This window comes from Gymnoscopelus microlampas, assembly GCF_963454915.1.
Source record: "Gymnoscopelus microlampas genome assembly, chromosome: 15".
Taxonomy (NCBI): domain Eukaryota; kingdom Metazoa; phylum Chordata; class Actinopteri; order Myctophiformes; family Myctophidae; genus Gymnoscopelus; species Gymnoscopelus microlampas.
Window position 1 is genome coordinate 32,009,058 of NC_139952.1, and position 15,130 is coordinate 32,024,187.

General features: G+C 40.9%; 1 protein-coding gene across 1 annotated transcript in view; it reads right to left on the reverse strand.

The window, feature by feature from the left end:
- Nucleotides 1-12,844, reverse strand: part of khdrbs3 (KH domain containing, RNA binding, signal transduction associated 3) — a 135,886-nt gene extending 123,042 nt beyond the window's left edge. Inside the window, exon 1 of the mRNA XM_084080128.1 lies at nt 12,596-12,844. Within this exon, the coding sequence (XP_083936254.1) occupies nt 12,596-12,698 (103 nt within the window). The 5' untranslated portion in view covers nt 12,699-12,844. The remainder of the gene's footprint in view (nt 1-12,595) is intronic.
- Between the last annotated feature and the right edge of the window lie 2,286 nt (nt 12,845-15,130).

Genomic DNA, 15,130 nt, shown 5'->3' on the forward strand with positions numbered 1-15,130 from the left:
CTGTAGCTCTCGACAGTTCCTCCCAGTTTAAATCCTCAGTACAAAATGAAAATAACACAAAGGAGGGAAAAACAGAAATGTCAAAAAGAAAAAGTTGGCCTGGAAGAGCAGATTATCCAAAGCGTTTTAAAACCAGGGTTTTTTTATGGGGATGCTAGGCCTGTTCTCTCACTTTCTTCTCCGGCACTCGCTCGCTCGGCGTAGAACATCTGTTGCTCAGGAGCGCACAATTACACAGCCACTGAAGGTTGCTTGCGAGAAGATGCTTGTGTAAAAATATACATTGAATAAGTCATATGGCCTGAATACGTTTAACGTCGTCCAAGCATGTTTCATGCTGCTGGCGGCACAATGGTTATATTCAGGGAGAAAAGGAAAGTAATATATAAATACTGTATATATAGAAAGTCATATAAAACACATTGGCCTGCAGTGTGCCTTTGAAATGTGCCGTCTATTGCTGGTGTGCTTCCAAAACTATATTTAGGGTCTTATTGTGGGCTTTCTGATATTGCCTGCTTGGGATTAGACTCGGAGAAGTAATAAGGTGGAGTGTATATATACAGAGTACACATTAATTCTCTAAGCCACATCCCATCCACATATATCAGAGGGACAACACGCTAAACTGGGTGAATTCTGCCAGCAGCAGCAACAACAACCAAAAGAAACAAACAACTCACTATCTTCAACATTGGATATCCTCCGCTTGTCCAATGTGACACAATCGGAAGCCCAGGCACGGTTGAGAGGAAACCTAAAAACTCACTCCTACAGTTATGTCTTCTGTAGTATTTACCGGGAAGATCTAGGTGACTTACACCATCTGTTTGTAAAGCAACAGGCGCAGGCAGACACTCCTGCCAGTGAAAAGGCACAAGGTCCCCGGGCTTATCTCGGTCGAGGTGTGCACGCCGCTCCTCGGCTCCAGCGAGGTGGAACGATAAACATAATTAAATTGAGCTGGATTACACAAAACGGGTCGGATCAGCTGGGAAGGAGGAGAAGCTAATCCAGTGCAATCCTCTGGTGCCAACCGCACAAAAGAACATAAATAAAGAAGAGGTAAAGGGGGGGGGGGGGCGATGGGCAGGCTGCAGGTCGTCAAGGTTAGGGTACAAAAAGGACCTCTCCGAATCAAAGCAGACAAACAATTCCAAAGTTAAAAGACCGATATAATTCATAACATCAGTGTCGGCCATTATGCAGCTCTATTGACTGGGTGTCCCCAATTTGTTTTTGTTTTTTTTAATTAAATACAGCAGATCTACAAGCTTATAACATGTGTTGTGATGCGTTGGGAGCTTGTAGATCGGCTACATTTTTTAATAAGTGGTTAAATAAAATAAAGTTCTGTTTATGTGTGTTTATAAGTAAAAACATGTTCTCAAATAGAATATTTTGGAATTTAATTGAATTGAATACATTTTTCACTTTTTGACTAAATATCGGTCAACACCTCGATAATCGGTCTGGGGACTCTCCTAAATCGGGATTTGCATCACCTCCAAAAAAACTCATCTAGCATCGGTCGGGTCGGGGGTCCTCTGTAAAAAATATATATATATATTAATTCAATTTTCCGTCATGGTGGCACACAAACCAATTACTTGGAATGGAATGAGAGAGCGCTGATATGAAATAACAACAAGGACTTTGATTATTCAGTATACAGAGCAAAGGCGTATGCAGATCCAAACATTGTGCGCTGGAGCACAGCAGTGGGTTAGAACATGCCTCCGACTCTCTAGTGACTCTGTCTTCTAGGCGGAGAAAACACAACAGGAAATAAGACACACTCAACAACTGTCTGACAGTTGTTGTTGTGTTGTTTTGGGGTGGGTGGGGGGGGCGAGGAGGGGGGTTGCGTGCCGCCACTGCAGTGAAGGAGAATTGAGAAATAAAAGTAAGCACCACATTTATTTTGCGACGCTCTGGTCCTCTGAGCGAGTTGGGAAATCACACTTTTTTCGTTCGCTGCTGCGGCGATGATGACCAGAAGGTCACTGCGGACGGTGGTGGAGAGTAACTAAATACATTTACTCAAGCACTGTAGGCTACTTACTGTAGGCTAGGTACAATTGTGAGGTTGTTTTTACTTTACTGGAGTATTTACACATTTCTGTACTTTTATACTTCTACTCCACTACATCTCAGAGCCAAATATTGCATGTTTTACTCTAAACTCTAAACTCAAGTTAATAGTTAATTTGAATCCCAGACTTTTACTTGTAACAGTATTTCCGCACGTGCTATTGATACTTTAACTAAAGTAAAAAAATAAAAATCCATCAGTGAAGATCCATCAGTACCTCCCAGCTATTCACCTGAGAGCGCACATACGCCCGCGGCGTCCGGAAATGTGTTTTAGCAATAGAAAATGAGATTCAGGAAGATGGATATAGCACCGAATGGAAACATGGGGTCAACCGTAGCTTTTATTTCTCAATCATATTTTTTCTTTTAAGACATGATTTCCTTTTGTTATCACATCTATCATGGGAAGCTCTATCTTCCACTTTTTTCCCCCTCTTGTTTCCATTTTCTATATTCCCTTTCATTCATCCATTCCCAGATCTCAATTTGTTTTTGTTTTCCACACAGATAACATTTCTCTTACGCAATTGACTTTCATAAAATCCTTTAGAAATAAAATTTCACCGACGAAGGGCGCCTCACTTTCTCTGCGCAGACCCCCCCCAACCCATACCCATGCTCTCTCTCTCTCTCTCTCGCTCTCTCTCTCTCACCCTTAGATACAGTTGACACATGGATACAATCTGAGGGCTCTCTTGCTTATTGGGCTTTTTCATGCTAAATCAATTGAGAATTATTTTACTCTTATTTTACGTCACACTCAGGGGGCAGTGTTCATATGATCACTTGTAATCCCAGTCTGAGTGTGTACTTGTCTTGATGCTAGACCCGATGCTAAAATAATAATAATAGTAATGATAAATAAAAAATAAACTGAACTTTATTTTACACCATATTCAAAGTTTAAAATAAAAAGCCAATCTACAAGCTCACAACACGTCACATTGCGACATACTTTTTGAAAATATTCGCCTATAGTGACCCAAAATAGGGACACCAGATTGAAAGTGGGACAAATGTCATAAAAAAACAGTAAATAAGGGCTGATATAATCAGCCAAACCTGTGTATCGGTCTGGCTCTAATCTTGTGCACCACTGCACATAGTACTACAGTATGTACAATTATCATCCAATATAACAATGATTGATGAATCCATAACAGAAGCAGGGGAGCCTGAAGCAGCAACACACAAACAAGCAAAAAAACATTACAGCGCAAGCCAAGACCCAGGTCATTTCTGAGCCCATCCTGCAATGTAAGGTACAGTAAGTACCATGTGCTGACTTGGGCTGCAATGATTGATTCATTGAATAACCGTGAAGCGCATTCTATTCTTTTTAAGAAAACAATTATATATCAACAAATCGATTAACCACCTATGCATTATTGTATACTTCATCGCACAATGGTGTCAATGATGACAAGATTGTAGATCAGCTATTTGTCCTATAATGACATGCCCAAAATAAGGATCGATTATTAATCAATTGTTGTATTAAATTATCGATTAAATTACCAATCAAACTGTTGTACACCTAGTGCTGACTGCTTCATCCAAAGACCCCGATGCACACACACACACGCACACACACACACCAACCTTAAATGATCTCGTTGCAGAGAGACCCCGAATACGGCCCTCAGAATCCCCCCCCCCATGCCCTCTCTAAACAAGTTCTGTTTTGCATTATTTAAGATAGCCATGCCTGAACGCTTTTGGATGAGAGCCCTACGCTCTTGATAGCGGTCCGGGGGGAACGACGGCTCAAGGCGAGCCTTCAGGAATGTGTGTGCATGCATTGCAGGTGGAAGGAAAGGAAATTGCACCTCTTTATGGCGTTTGAAATATGAATACACCATTTATTCTGGAGCAGTGTGTTTTACATGGTAATTTGTCCACTTCAACAACACTATATCAAGCCAGCCGATGCTCAAGGCCTGGTGCTCTGCCAGTCTGGGCCCAAACTCCATTCAGCATGCACATTGAGAATGACACGCTTGCGTGCTTTTAATCCATTAAGACCGGGAACGCATCTGTGTCATTTTTAAGATTTATTTGGCTATTCAAAAATAGCAGATCTACAAGCTTATAGCACGGCACTCAAGCTTGTAGATCTGCAATTATTCTTTTAAACATCGTGAAAATGGGTGCAAATCTTTGAATATATATTTTTCAAATTGAACATTTTTAACTAAAATCTGTCTTTTCTGGGGATTCTACAAATGTCTTCTAAATCCTAACAGTAAAAAAACGAAGAAAGAAAATGTATGTTGCTATATCAGTGGTTCTCAAACATTTTTCATGTCAAGGACCCCCGAAATGATATATATTTGTCCGCGGACCCCGATCTCAGAATATTTAGTTCCAGGGACCCCCAGAAGCAAAGATTTGAGTTAAAAATGTATACATTCAAAGATTAGCACACAATTTTCACGATTAAAAAAATATATATATCAGATCTACAAGCTCATAGCGCGGCACTCGGTGCCGCGCTATGAGCTTGTATATCTGCTATTTTTGAATAGCCAAAGAAATAAAAAAAAATGACACACATTCTTTTCCGGTCTAAATGGGTTAAGGTCTTTGCTTCACTTTGCACCCGGGACAAACTTTGGTGAGTGGCTTTGGATAATAATTCAACACAATATGAAAATGGACGTGAAATGAAATCCAGGCTATTCCATAATAATATCGGGTGGCAAGTGGGATTAACCACTTGAACTCTAGCAATCCCTATTCTTTGCCGACAATAGCAGAATGCATGGGTGACGTGACGCGTTGTGAGCTTATGGATCGCCATTTTTTTTCGGGTGAAGATATTTAGTGTAGTGCGAAAACAGGAGGGGACTTAGTACAGAGCCCTTGGGAATCCGGCCAACTAAGGATAGCGTTTATTAAGCGTAGCGATATGAGGAATTTCATTCACATTATCTCCGAGCGGCTGGTGTCGCAAGAGTACAACAAAAAAAGGCAATTATTTCACTACCCCTCTAACATCTAAGTGAGACATTTACAGCATCGTCAACTCATTATTAATCCAATAAGACCGGGCGGGAACGCATCTGTGTCATTTTAGAATTTCTTTGGCTATTCGAAAATAGCAGATATACAAGCTCATAGCTAGGCACCGAGTTCCGCGCTATGAGCTTGTAGATCTGCAAAAAAATGTTGGAAGATTTTTGAAAATTTGTGCAAATCTTATGCAAACATTTTAACTCAAATCTTTGCTTATGGGGATTCTACAAATGTCTTCTAGATACTAACAGTTTTTGGAATGTTGCTATAATATCAGTGATTCTCAAACTTTTTCCATGTCAAAGACCCCCAAAATTATATGTATTTGGTCGCGACTCCCATCTCAAATACGTAATTTTCGCTTTAAAAAAATATATATATTCAAAGATTTGCACACGCTATGAGCTTGTAGATCTGCTGTTTTTGAATAGCCCAAAGAAATAAAAAAAAATGACACACAGATGCGTTCCCGGTCTTGGTGGGTTAATCCAATAACAAGGTGGGAACATTAGCAGTGGAATCGATGCAAGGTAGCGTTAACCGTCATCACATCTGAAAATGACAATGCCATTAGGTTTTTATAGCCGGGGCGTGCGTGCGCTGTGTGTCGTTGTGGCCAACATTTCACCCCCCAAACACCCCCCCCCCACCCCCCGTGCCCCCCGCCCCCCCCGGCCCGAAATCCTGTGGGAGCTTCTGGAGAGGAGAGACTGAGCCCTGTGTACACCTCTGAGCACCGCAGCAGCACCACTCGACACCCTCGCACTATATACAGTACGTGGCTGAATGCAAAGTGGCTGTTTGCAGTTCACTCGCAAGTCGCGGCTGTCGCGCAGAAACCTTGTATGTCCCGAAAACCTTTACTTATAATCAGGGAATGGAGGGGGAAAAAAAGAACCCGTGTTCCAGTCAGTGGATCCGTTGTAGTTATCATTTAGTCGCAAGCTCTTATTAATACTTGTTTTTTTTTTCATTGGTTTTAATATTCATATGAACCCACAGACACACTTAACCGCTTTCACTTCCACATTCAAAATGTTACAAAAATAGAGAAAATAGACGATCTACAAGCTCATAACGTGACGCAACGCGTTGTGAGCTTGTAGATCAGCTATTTTACGCTACTTATCCGCGACACTCTTGTGCGACGAATTGAGGCATTAAATTGACTTAAGAACATAAAAATGTATATATGGAGATACAAGGTTTTCGGGCCCGACATCGAACCAAGTGCAACTGTGTAGTTCAGCACATCTGGAGGTCAGATCACAGTGTTAGAGTCAGCCCTTGGCCTCAGACAAGTCCAGCTTCGGGTTTCTGCGCCATTATCTCGGCGTGTGGGCCGCCCGCGCTTGTCGTCGGGCGGCTGCGGCGGCGGCGGTGCCACTGATCATTATCACGTGTATCAAGTGATGTTTTCCCAACACAAAACAAGAATCTCTGCCTTTGATCCCACGCCAGGGTTTATTTTCTGTTCACTTCTGGGCATTCTAAAGCCTTCTTCGACGGCTTGCAGCACTCACTCAGGGTACAATGCTGGCACGTCTAAAAATATCCCCCAGAGTCCCCCCCCACCCGCCTTCGATTGAGGAGATGGAAACATATGAATTAATTATGCTGGAGTCCGACGTCTGAAATAACCATACTTTTTTTTTACAACACCTGCTCAGTTCATACCAAGGGAATGTACAGTATAATAGAGGATGATTTGCATCAAAGATCTTTCCTCTGCACGCGTATACCCCAAGCATGCCGGGGTCATTACTGTAATGCAAACATTGGGCCGGGGTTCGCGCTGTGGAACATCCAATTATAAATGGTAGACAGATAGAACATCCATGCAGCGGCGCAGGGTTAACTCCGGGCCAGAGGTCTTTCTTGAAGCATGCAGTGGTGGGAAAAAGTGCTCATATTTTTTACTTAAGTAAAAGTATCAATATTGCAATGTAGAAATACTCTGTTGCAAAAAAGTCCGGAATTCAAAATGTATTTGAGTTGGTAGCATTGGTATCAAAATGTACTTAAAGTACCAAAAGTAGAAAGTACTCATTATGCAGAATGTCACATTTCACATGTTTTCAAATGTACAAACATCTTTTGAAAATTGCAGATCTACAAGCTCACAATGCGTCGCATCGCGACGCATTGTGAGCTTGTAGATCGGCTATTTTCAAATGGCCAAATTTGTATATAGAGTTGAAGTGGTTCATGTATGTTTTGTAATCATAGTCAAAATCTACAAGGTAACTAGTAAACTAGTAAAAGTACTGAAAACGTACAGTACTGTACTTGAGTAAATGTACTTAGTTACTTCACACCATTGATAGCATGTGCTGTGTGCTTGCTCTGGATCCAGATAGAGAGAATATGAGACTCAATTTTCATTGCACTATAACTTCTGACCTTTCCCTCTTCGGTAAATGAACACAATAACTGTGGCGCTTTCGGTTTCGACTCAATGTGAATGTGAATCCTATATGGAGGGAGGGGGAAAAAACAACTGGTCTAATAACTCTACGAAGATGGTATTCATGTGACGTTTGCAGTCAGTGTACAAATAGAAACACATCTTAGGTATGAAAACACGCTCGTATACGCGCAAGATGAATTCTCACTTCTGTATCACACAGGCAGACACTGACGATAGTGAATGTTAATGCATCCAGATGCACAGTGGTGGAAAAAGTACCCAAATGTTTTTCTTAAGTAAACGTACCAATATTGCAATGTAGAAGTACTCCTTTACAAGTAAAAGTCCGGAATTCAAAATTTACTTGAGTAAAAGCACAAAAGTATTGGTATCAAAATGTACTTAAAGTACCAAAAGTAAAAGTTCTAAAATAGCAGATCTACAAGCTCGCATCGCGACGCGTTGTGAGCTTGTAGATCGGCTATTTTCAAATAGCCGATAAAATAGGGCTAAAGTGGTTAATGTATGTTTTATAATGTAATAATTTACATCTGCAAAGTAACTAGTAACTAAAGTTTTCAAATAATTGTAGTGGAATAAAAGTACAATATTTGCCTCTGAGATGTAGTGGAGTAAAAGTAATTGACAATTGGAAATGCTCCAGTAAAGTAAAAGTACCTCAAAATTGTACTTAAGTACAGTACTTGAGTAAATGTTACTTTACACCACTGATGAATTCTCACTTCTGCATCACACAGGCAGACACTGACGATAGTGAATGTTAATGCGTCCAGATGCATTACCGTTCATAGAGGCAGTGATCAATGCCCATAGACTGGTGTCTCCAAAGATGTTACCATACCTCAGAGGCACATATTAGTATGTAAATGAAAAAAAAAGAGGAAAAAAATAATGACAGTATGTATATATTAATGTCTTAATAAGGCTGACGGCTCTATTTCTCTTCTGTGTTTTAACATAAGACGTTTCCACATGATCAGGTATGTCTGTTCCACATGTACAAAGTGATTACTAGGTTTGGTGACCCTCAGGGTTAATATATGCTTTGCTGCACAACCACATTGTTGCTTGACAAATTATATGTATTTTCAGCAAGAAGAGGTATGATACGTAATGTCGTTTTTGACTAGTGACATGGCCGTGTGACGAATTATAAGTGAGCCCTCACAGGACAGCAGTGACATGGTTCTGGTGGGGGACAGGTGCAGGTACACATCAAGGCTGCCTGTCTAGCAGTGGAGTAAAGTAACTAAGTACATTTACTCAAGTACTGTACTTAAGTAAGATTTTGAGGTATTTTTACCAGAATATTTCCAATTTTCAGTACTTTTACTTCTACTCCACTACGTCTCAGAGGCAAATATTGTATTGTTGAAAACTTTTAGTTACCAGTTACTTTGTAGATTTTGATTATTATTACAAAACACACATTAAGCACTTCAGCCCTAAATATATATTTCGGCCATTTGAAAATAGCCGATCTACAAGCTCACAATGCGTTGCGACGCATTGTGAGCTTGTAGATCTGCTATTTTCCAAGACACTTTTATACATTTGATTTTTTTTTAAATGGGACACTCCGCATAATGACTACTTTCTACTTTTGTACTTTAAGTACATTTTTGATACCAATACTTTTGTACTTTTACTCAAGTACATTTTGAATCCCGGACTTTTACTTGCAACGGAGTATTTCTATATAGCAGTATTGATACTTTTACTTAAGCAAGAAATGTGAGTATACTTTTTCCACCGCTGCTGTCTAGTCTCCCATCATTGAGCCCTGAGGTTCGCTAATTCCTCCCCCGGACAAATACGAGTAACCTCATATCCACTGTTTGCATGCTTACTCTTTTTTAGCTCTATTTGCGTCCCCTTGCCAATTGCATAATCAAGTCCGGAGCTCATCAGCAAGATGGCAGAAGGAGTGCTCTATTAAACTGCATCGTCTGCCATCTGTTGTGTAAGAGAGAGATAACAGTATTTACAGTTTTGGAGTTGTGGCATACTGTTTCGGCCAGATTTTGTGCACCAGAGAGTGTTGCTTGGATCATAAAATGTCATGGATTAATGCCGCTGCATATGATAATGTCCAAATGCAATCTGCTCCACACCAGGGATATCACAAACTTCAGCATATTGGAACCATGTGCATTCCAGGGTTTTTTTCACGGTTAGTCTTTGCGTGGAGGCTTCCATTGTGCCATAGATTACTAATCCATGTTCAGCCAAGAAGGTATCCAGTAGAGTCAGAGCAATACATCGTTCAGGCCGATGTATGAGCCATTATTTGACTTATTTGACATAGGTGAATCTGCAATTATGCAGCTGATGTCAATCGGGACAATTGTTAACCATTTTCAACCTGCCTAGACTATAGGTGAAACATTTTTTAAACATATATATTTTTGAAACATGTCTACAAGCTCACAATGCATTGCAAAGTGATGCACTGAGCGCTTGCAAATTTTCATTTTTTACTGTCAAATAGTTATTTGGGTTTCTTTTTAGATTTTTGCTTATAAGTTATATGTTGTCAAATAACATATTGGTCAAATATCGTTACAGTGGTCTAGGACCCTCCAAAATCAGGATAGTCATTGATCAAAAATCTTGCATCTAGGCCCGGACGGTTGGCGTAACCGTCTGGGCACCTAGGCTGGTAATCCAGCTTGACGCGGGTTCGACTCCCGATCCCGACGACCTTTGCTGCGTGTCACCCCCCCCCCCCCCCCGCCCCACCCCCCCCCATCTCTCTCCCCATTTCCTGTCATATACTGTCCTGTCAAATAAAGGCATAAAGACCCCCGAAAAAAAATCAGCTTTGTGTAGCCTGCACACAGCATTCGTCACTATGAAATTACTCTAAGTGACGGTCACAGAACTGGATGGTAGATTTCACTGGATCTTGTCTGTCTGAAAGTGAGTGAAGTAATGTGTTTCTCAGACCATCCCTGGATTTGAATATTAGAAGCAGCTGATAAAGTAGTGCTGAGTAAATTACAGTCTTATCATCCTCACTCATTGGAATGATTTCACCTTAAGTGAAAGAGCTGACTGAAAGATATTCAGCACTGATATTCAATTTCCATATCAGCCCAACTATATTCCGAGCCATAATGCACATAAGTCCAACGGAAATGGGAGGAAATTGCTCTAAAAGTATCTGCCTAAGCCAACAAAATGTCACTTTATTATGTCACTAAGCGACATTTCAAATTCAAAATGACGATGAGTGGAAAAGGAAGGGAGGGGTTGACAGATGAGTTGTTCTCTCAACTTAACTCCATGCTGATGACCATGCTGAAGTTATTGCACCTTGATTGCAACAGTACAGTTCACACCAAGACCTTCACACGAGTGGTCATCCCATGCTGGCTTGTGGAACATTTTGGTCCAAATTCTATTCATGCCATGAACATGCAAAATGAGTAGATATAACACGTAAAGAGCTAGCTATGACTATTACAGGTCTGTAACTCTGAGAGTGTACAAATGGACCCTACGGGTCCACTTGGTTCCATTTGTACACTCTCTGAGTTATGGCCCCTGAAAAAGAAAGAAAAAAAAAAACGTTTGAGAGCCACTGTCCTAGTGGACTCCTAATTGTCATGGTAAATCAGTGTCATACATATCTGAAGAAACCCTGGAGACTGACATTCAGTAATTGGGTCTTATGGTCAAAATAAGAACATTAAAAACAAAATAAAATAAAAACATGTGCCACGGACGAGGTCAAGTCTTGCCACGAACACATTCGCAGAGATTTTGTGTAGTAGGGGAAACAACAAGCGGACCATGCACTTAAGAGCCAACTCCTGTTTACCAGGGCTAATAACATCAACCTGGTATTCAAAATGTAAAGGCTAGTATACCTGTGTACACAATGCACATGGATGCTAGGGCTTGGATGCACTACCTGAGATATTATACATAAGGGCTTTTTAAGTATTACACAAATGAGACTGAGGTCATTCCTATAGTATTCGGTGCCATTTGTGTCCCCATGACATAATACAGCATAGCCTGTGTAAAATAAGCAAAAACACTAATTCCAAAAAGCTTGTCTTACACTGTTAAAGCCTCTCTACCAAAGAACACAATGATGTGTCCCTCAGGGTGAATTAAATATAAAAGAATCACTTTGATTTGAGTAGAAGTACAAGTATTACACAAATCAGACCAGCCTCAAAGCAACTGTGCGGTCAATGCAGCCAGCCAGGGGTCCAAGCCATGGGTTACATTAATGAAAGTGTCTGAAATGTGGTAGTAGTACTCCATCTCTTCAAATACAAATCATAATCAAAGTTAAATGATTTAAAAGGGAAACAAAAGGCACCTTTAAAGACACTATATATGTTCAGACAACCCGGCATTTTACACGTCTGCATGACAGTAGGTGTCTGTGGTCCACAATCACTATAGCCTTATGGGCAGGATACACTTATCCTCCTCACTGCCTGCTGAAGCCATCACCAGCAGGCAAGAATAACATGATGCAGACTGTAAAGTCCAGATATTGCGTTTGTCAAGGATCAGACAGGGGTAGTAAACTGCTGGTTTAATAGTCAAATGATCCACACAGACTATATGGAAATAGGCTGTCACACAAAAAAAACACATTCTTGTTATTTGGACTTGACACCGATAAGAAGATATCCACTATAGTCTTCCTCACATGGCTACTGTAGCAAACTGATTCCACCACATGCACCAATAAGCTCATCTTACACGGTGCTTAAGTCTGACCATGCACTGGCTGTGGCATTAAAGCAAGCCTAGTGAAAAGTTCACAACTGACAGCAGAGGTGCAGTGGGTGAACATATACTGAACTGCTCATAGTTCTGCTCATTAAAAAAAATCAGATCTACAAGCTCAAGCTTGTAGATCAGCTATTTTCATAATTGCTGCCTCTTTATTGTATAATTTGAGGTGCAGTGGATGAAAGACGAAATATCCGACTGAACTGCTTATAGATAAACAAAGTCAGGTCACACTATTTGTATCCGACTGTGACTGATGTCTGCAACTGGCTCTTATAGTCTTACCTTGGTCCAGTAACCGTAAAGAGTGGAGATATAAAGACGGGTCCAGTGTGTCCTTCTCTGCCAGTAGCTCCGGCAAGTAGGAGTTTTCGGTTTCGCTCCCCATTATTTCGTCCGTCCTGGGCTTTGATCCACGTAGATTAATTATGGTCTGTGTTTTGTTTTTGTTTTTTTCAAAAACTTGATTTGTCTTAAGCAACCAACGCGATTTGTAGTTCTTTATTTTCTTCTTCTCTTTAGAAAGAAACGCATGCAGTCATGTCATTCGCGGGTCGCTACACTGGCATTTCTTCTCAACGACCGTTAGCTGTGTCTCTCCGTGTGAAACAACGGTATCCCATCGGAGGAGTTGTGTTCTTCTAGTGCGTGCAAGTCAGTCAGAGTCCTCCATGCGTCGGTGTTCTTCTGGTGTGTGCGAGTCAGAGCCCTCCATGCATCATCACAGCCACACTGATATGTCTCTCTTCTCCTCTCCTCTGTGTAAACAAGCCCTTTGAAGCTGCCTCTCTCGGTCGTATCCACTGGCAACGAACATATAAGGCTCACTCCTGCTCCTCTAACTATTGGTCGCTGTTCGCGATGCTCAGAAATGTTGAGAGGGGGGCGGGGCGTTAACTGGAGCTGTCCGTGGTGCTGATACGAATCCACGCGCTGGTATGTTTTTGTTGAGTTGCCGCCCCCCCCATTCACATTTACATCATTTCAAATTGAATAAAAAAAACATGCGTTCACCTGTTTCAAAAGGTCATAAATATAAATAGATAAGCTAGGCTGTACATTTTTGTAGAACAGATTTGAGTGCAATTATTCTTAACCACTTACACCCCAGCATCCTTATTGAAAGCCTTCCCCACAATACAGAAACAGAAAATACACTAGCATAGAGCCCTGAGGGACGCCGGTCAACCACATAGGGTGTTAAAGTGGTTAACATCATTTCAAATCGACCTTCTGTGTAAACTTCGGTGAATGGTTTCAATAAGCATGCATTCACCACCTGTTTCAAAGGGTCATAATTACAAATAGATTTCATATAGGTTACAAAAGCTAAGCTATAGGTTGAACTTGTTCTGCATTTTCATATGAGGGCAATTAATCTGAAGCACTTAAACCCAGCATCTTTATTGTGGGGAAAGCTTTCACTGAAAATAGTCGATCGACAAGCTCACAACTGGCGTTGTGAGCTTGTCGATCGACTATTTTCAGCGAAAGCCTTCCCCACATATAACAGAAAAGGCATAGTTGACTCCTTCAACCACATGGGGTTTAAGTGGTTAAACGTGGATAGATTTGAGTAGATTCTAACCCTGTAAAGGTTAGGGTTGGAACTGACTATACTAGACTACATGTTGCATCATTACATTACTTTTTTTGTACCATTTTATTAAATATGGGCGACTTCAACTCAAGTAAACCTTATACTGTATCCAACCACAGGGCAAAATATGACTCCATATACACATACATAATATGTATGTGTATATGGAGTCATATTTTGCCATATATTATATATGTGTGTGTGTGTGTGTGTGTGTGTGTGTGTGTGTGTGTGTTGGAATGTCATCATCGGACACGATGGACAACCTTAAGCAAGTGTGTGTGTGTGTGTGTGTGTGTGTGTGTGTGTGTGTGTGTGTGTGTGTGTGTGTGTGTGTGTGTGTGTGTGTGTGTGTGTGTGTGTGTGTGTGTGTGTGTGTGTGTGTGTGTGTGTGTGTGTGTGTGTGTGCGTGCGTGCGTGCGTGCGTGCGTGCGTGCGTGCATGTGCGTGGAGACAGATAGGGAGTTACACCCTCTTTGAATGATGCTGCCCAATTTGCCAGCATCAGCAAATACTCTGTATTGTCAACAGGAACATCTCAGGCATAGAGGGACCATTTTAGTCAGTTAAGCAATTGATTGAGCACGAGTCCTCGGGTTCCTTTAACTTTTCAGGACAACTCGTCAATAGTTCAGAGTCAATATTCACCTTCGTAGGTCAAGCTTCTTCTTTTCTCTTGGAAGTGTCTATGAATTAATCTAATTGAAATAAATAAATAATTTAAGAAAACAGATTCTGAGGCCATGTAACCTTGATCACGAATTAGGAGCGTTGTTTCCTTTCATTTCTAACAAGACCTGTGTGAAAAGCCAGTGCCAGTGATGGCGTCTAAATGAAATATAATTTTATTACAGATATGACCAAATGTGTATGGTGCTAAATCTACTTTATCAGACAATATAAATCCTGCAATTGTTACATACTGAGCTATGAAGAACTTAAACTATTCAATGCATGGATGCATACAATTGCTTTGTATACTGGCTAAAACTATTTATTTCTCAGAGAATGTGGGAAAAAGATAAGAAATACGTTGATATTTGTGGAGATAGCCACCCACCTGAGTTCCCTCAGGTGGGTTGCTTTCTGCGGGCAGATCACCAGTTATATAATTGTGATGCCTCTATTTCAATAACTCGGAGAAAATGTGACCCACAGGCTACAGCCAAGATATGCTTATGTATATTTATCGGTGCTGTATCCTCCATGAACTTTGGAGT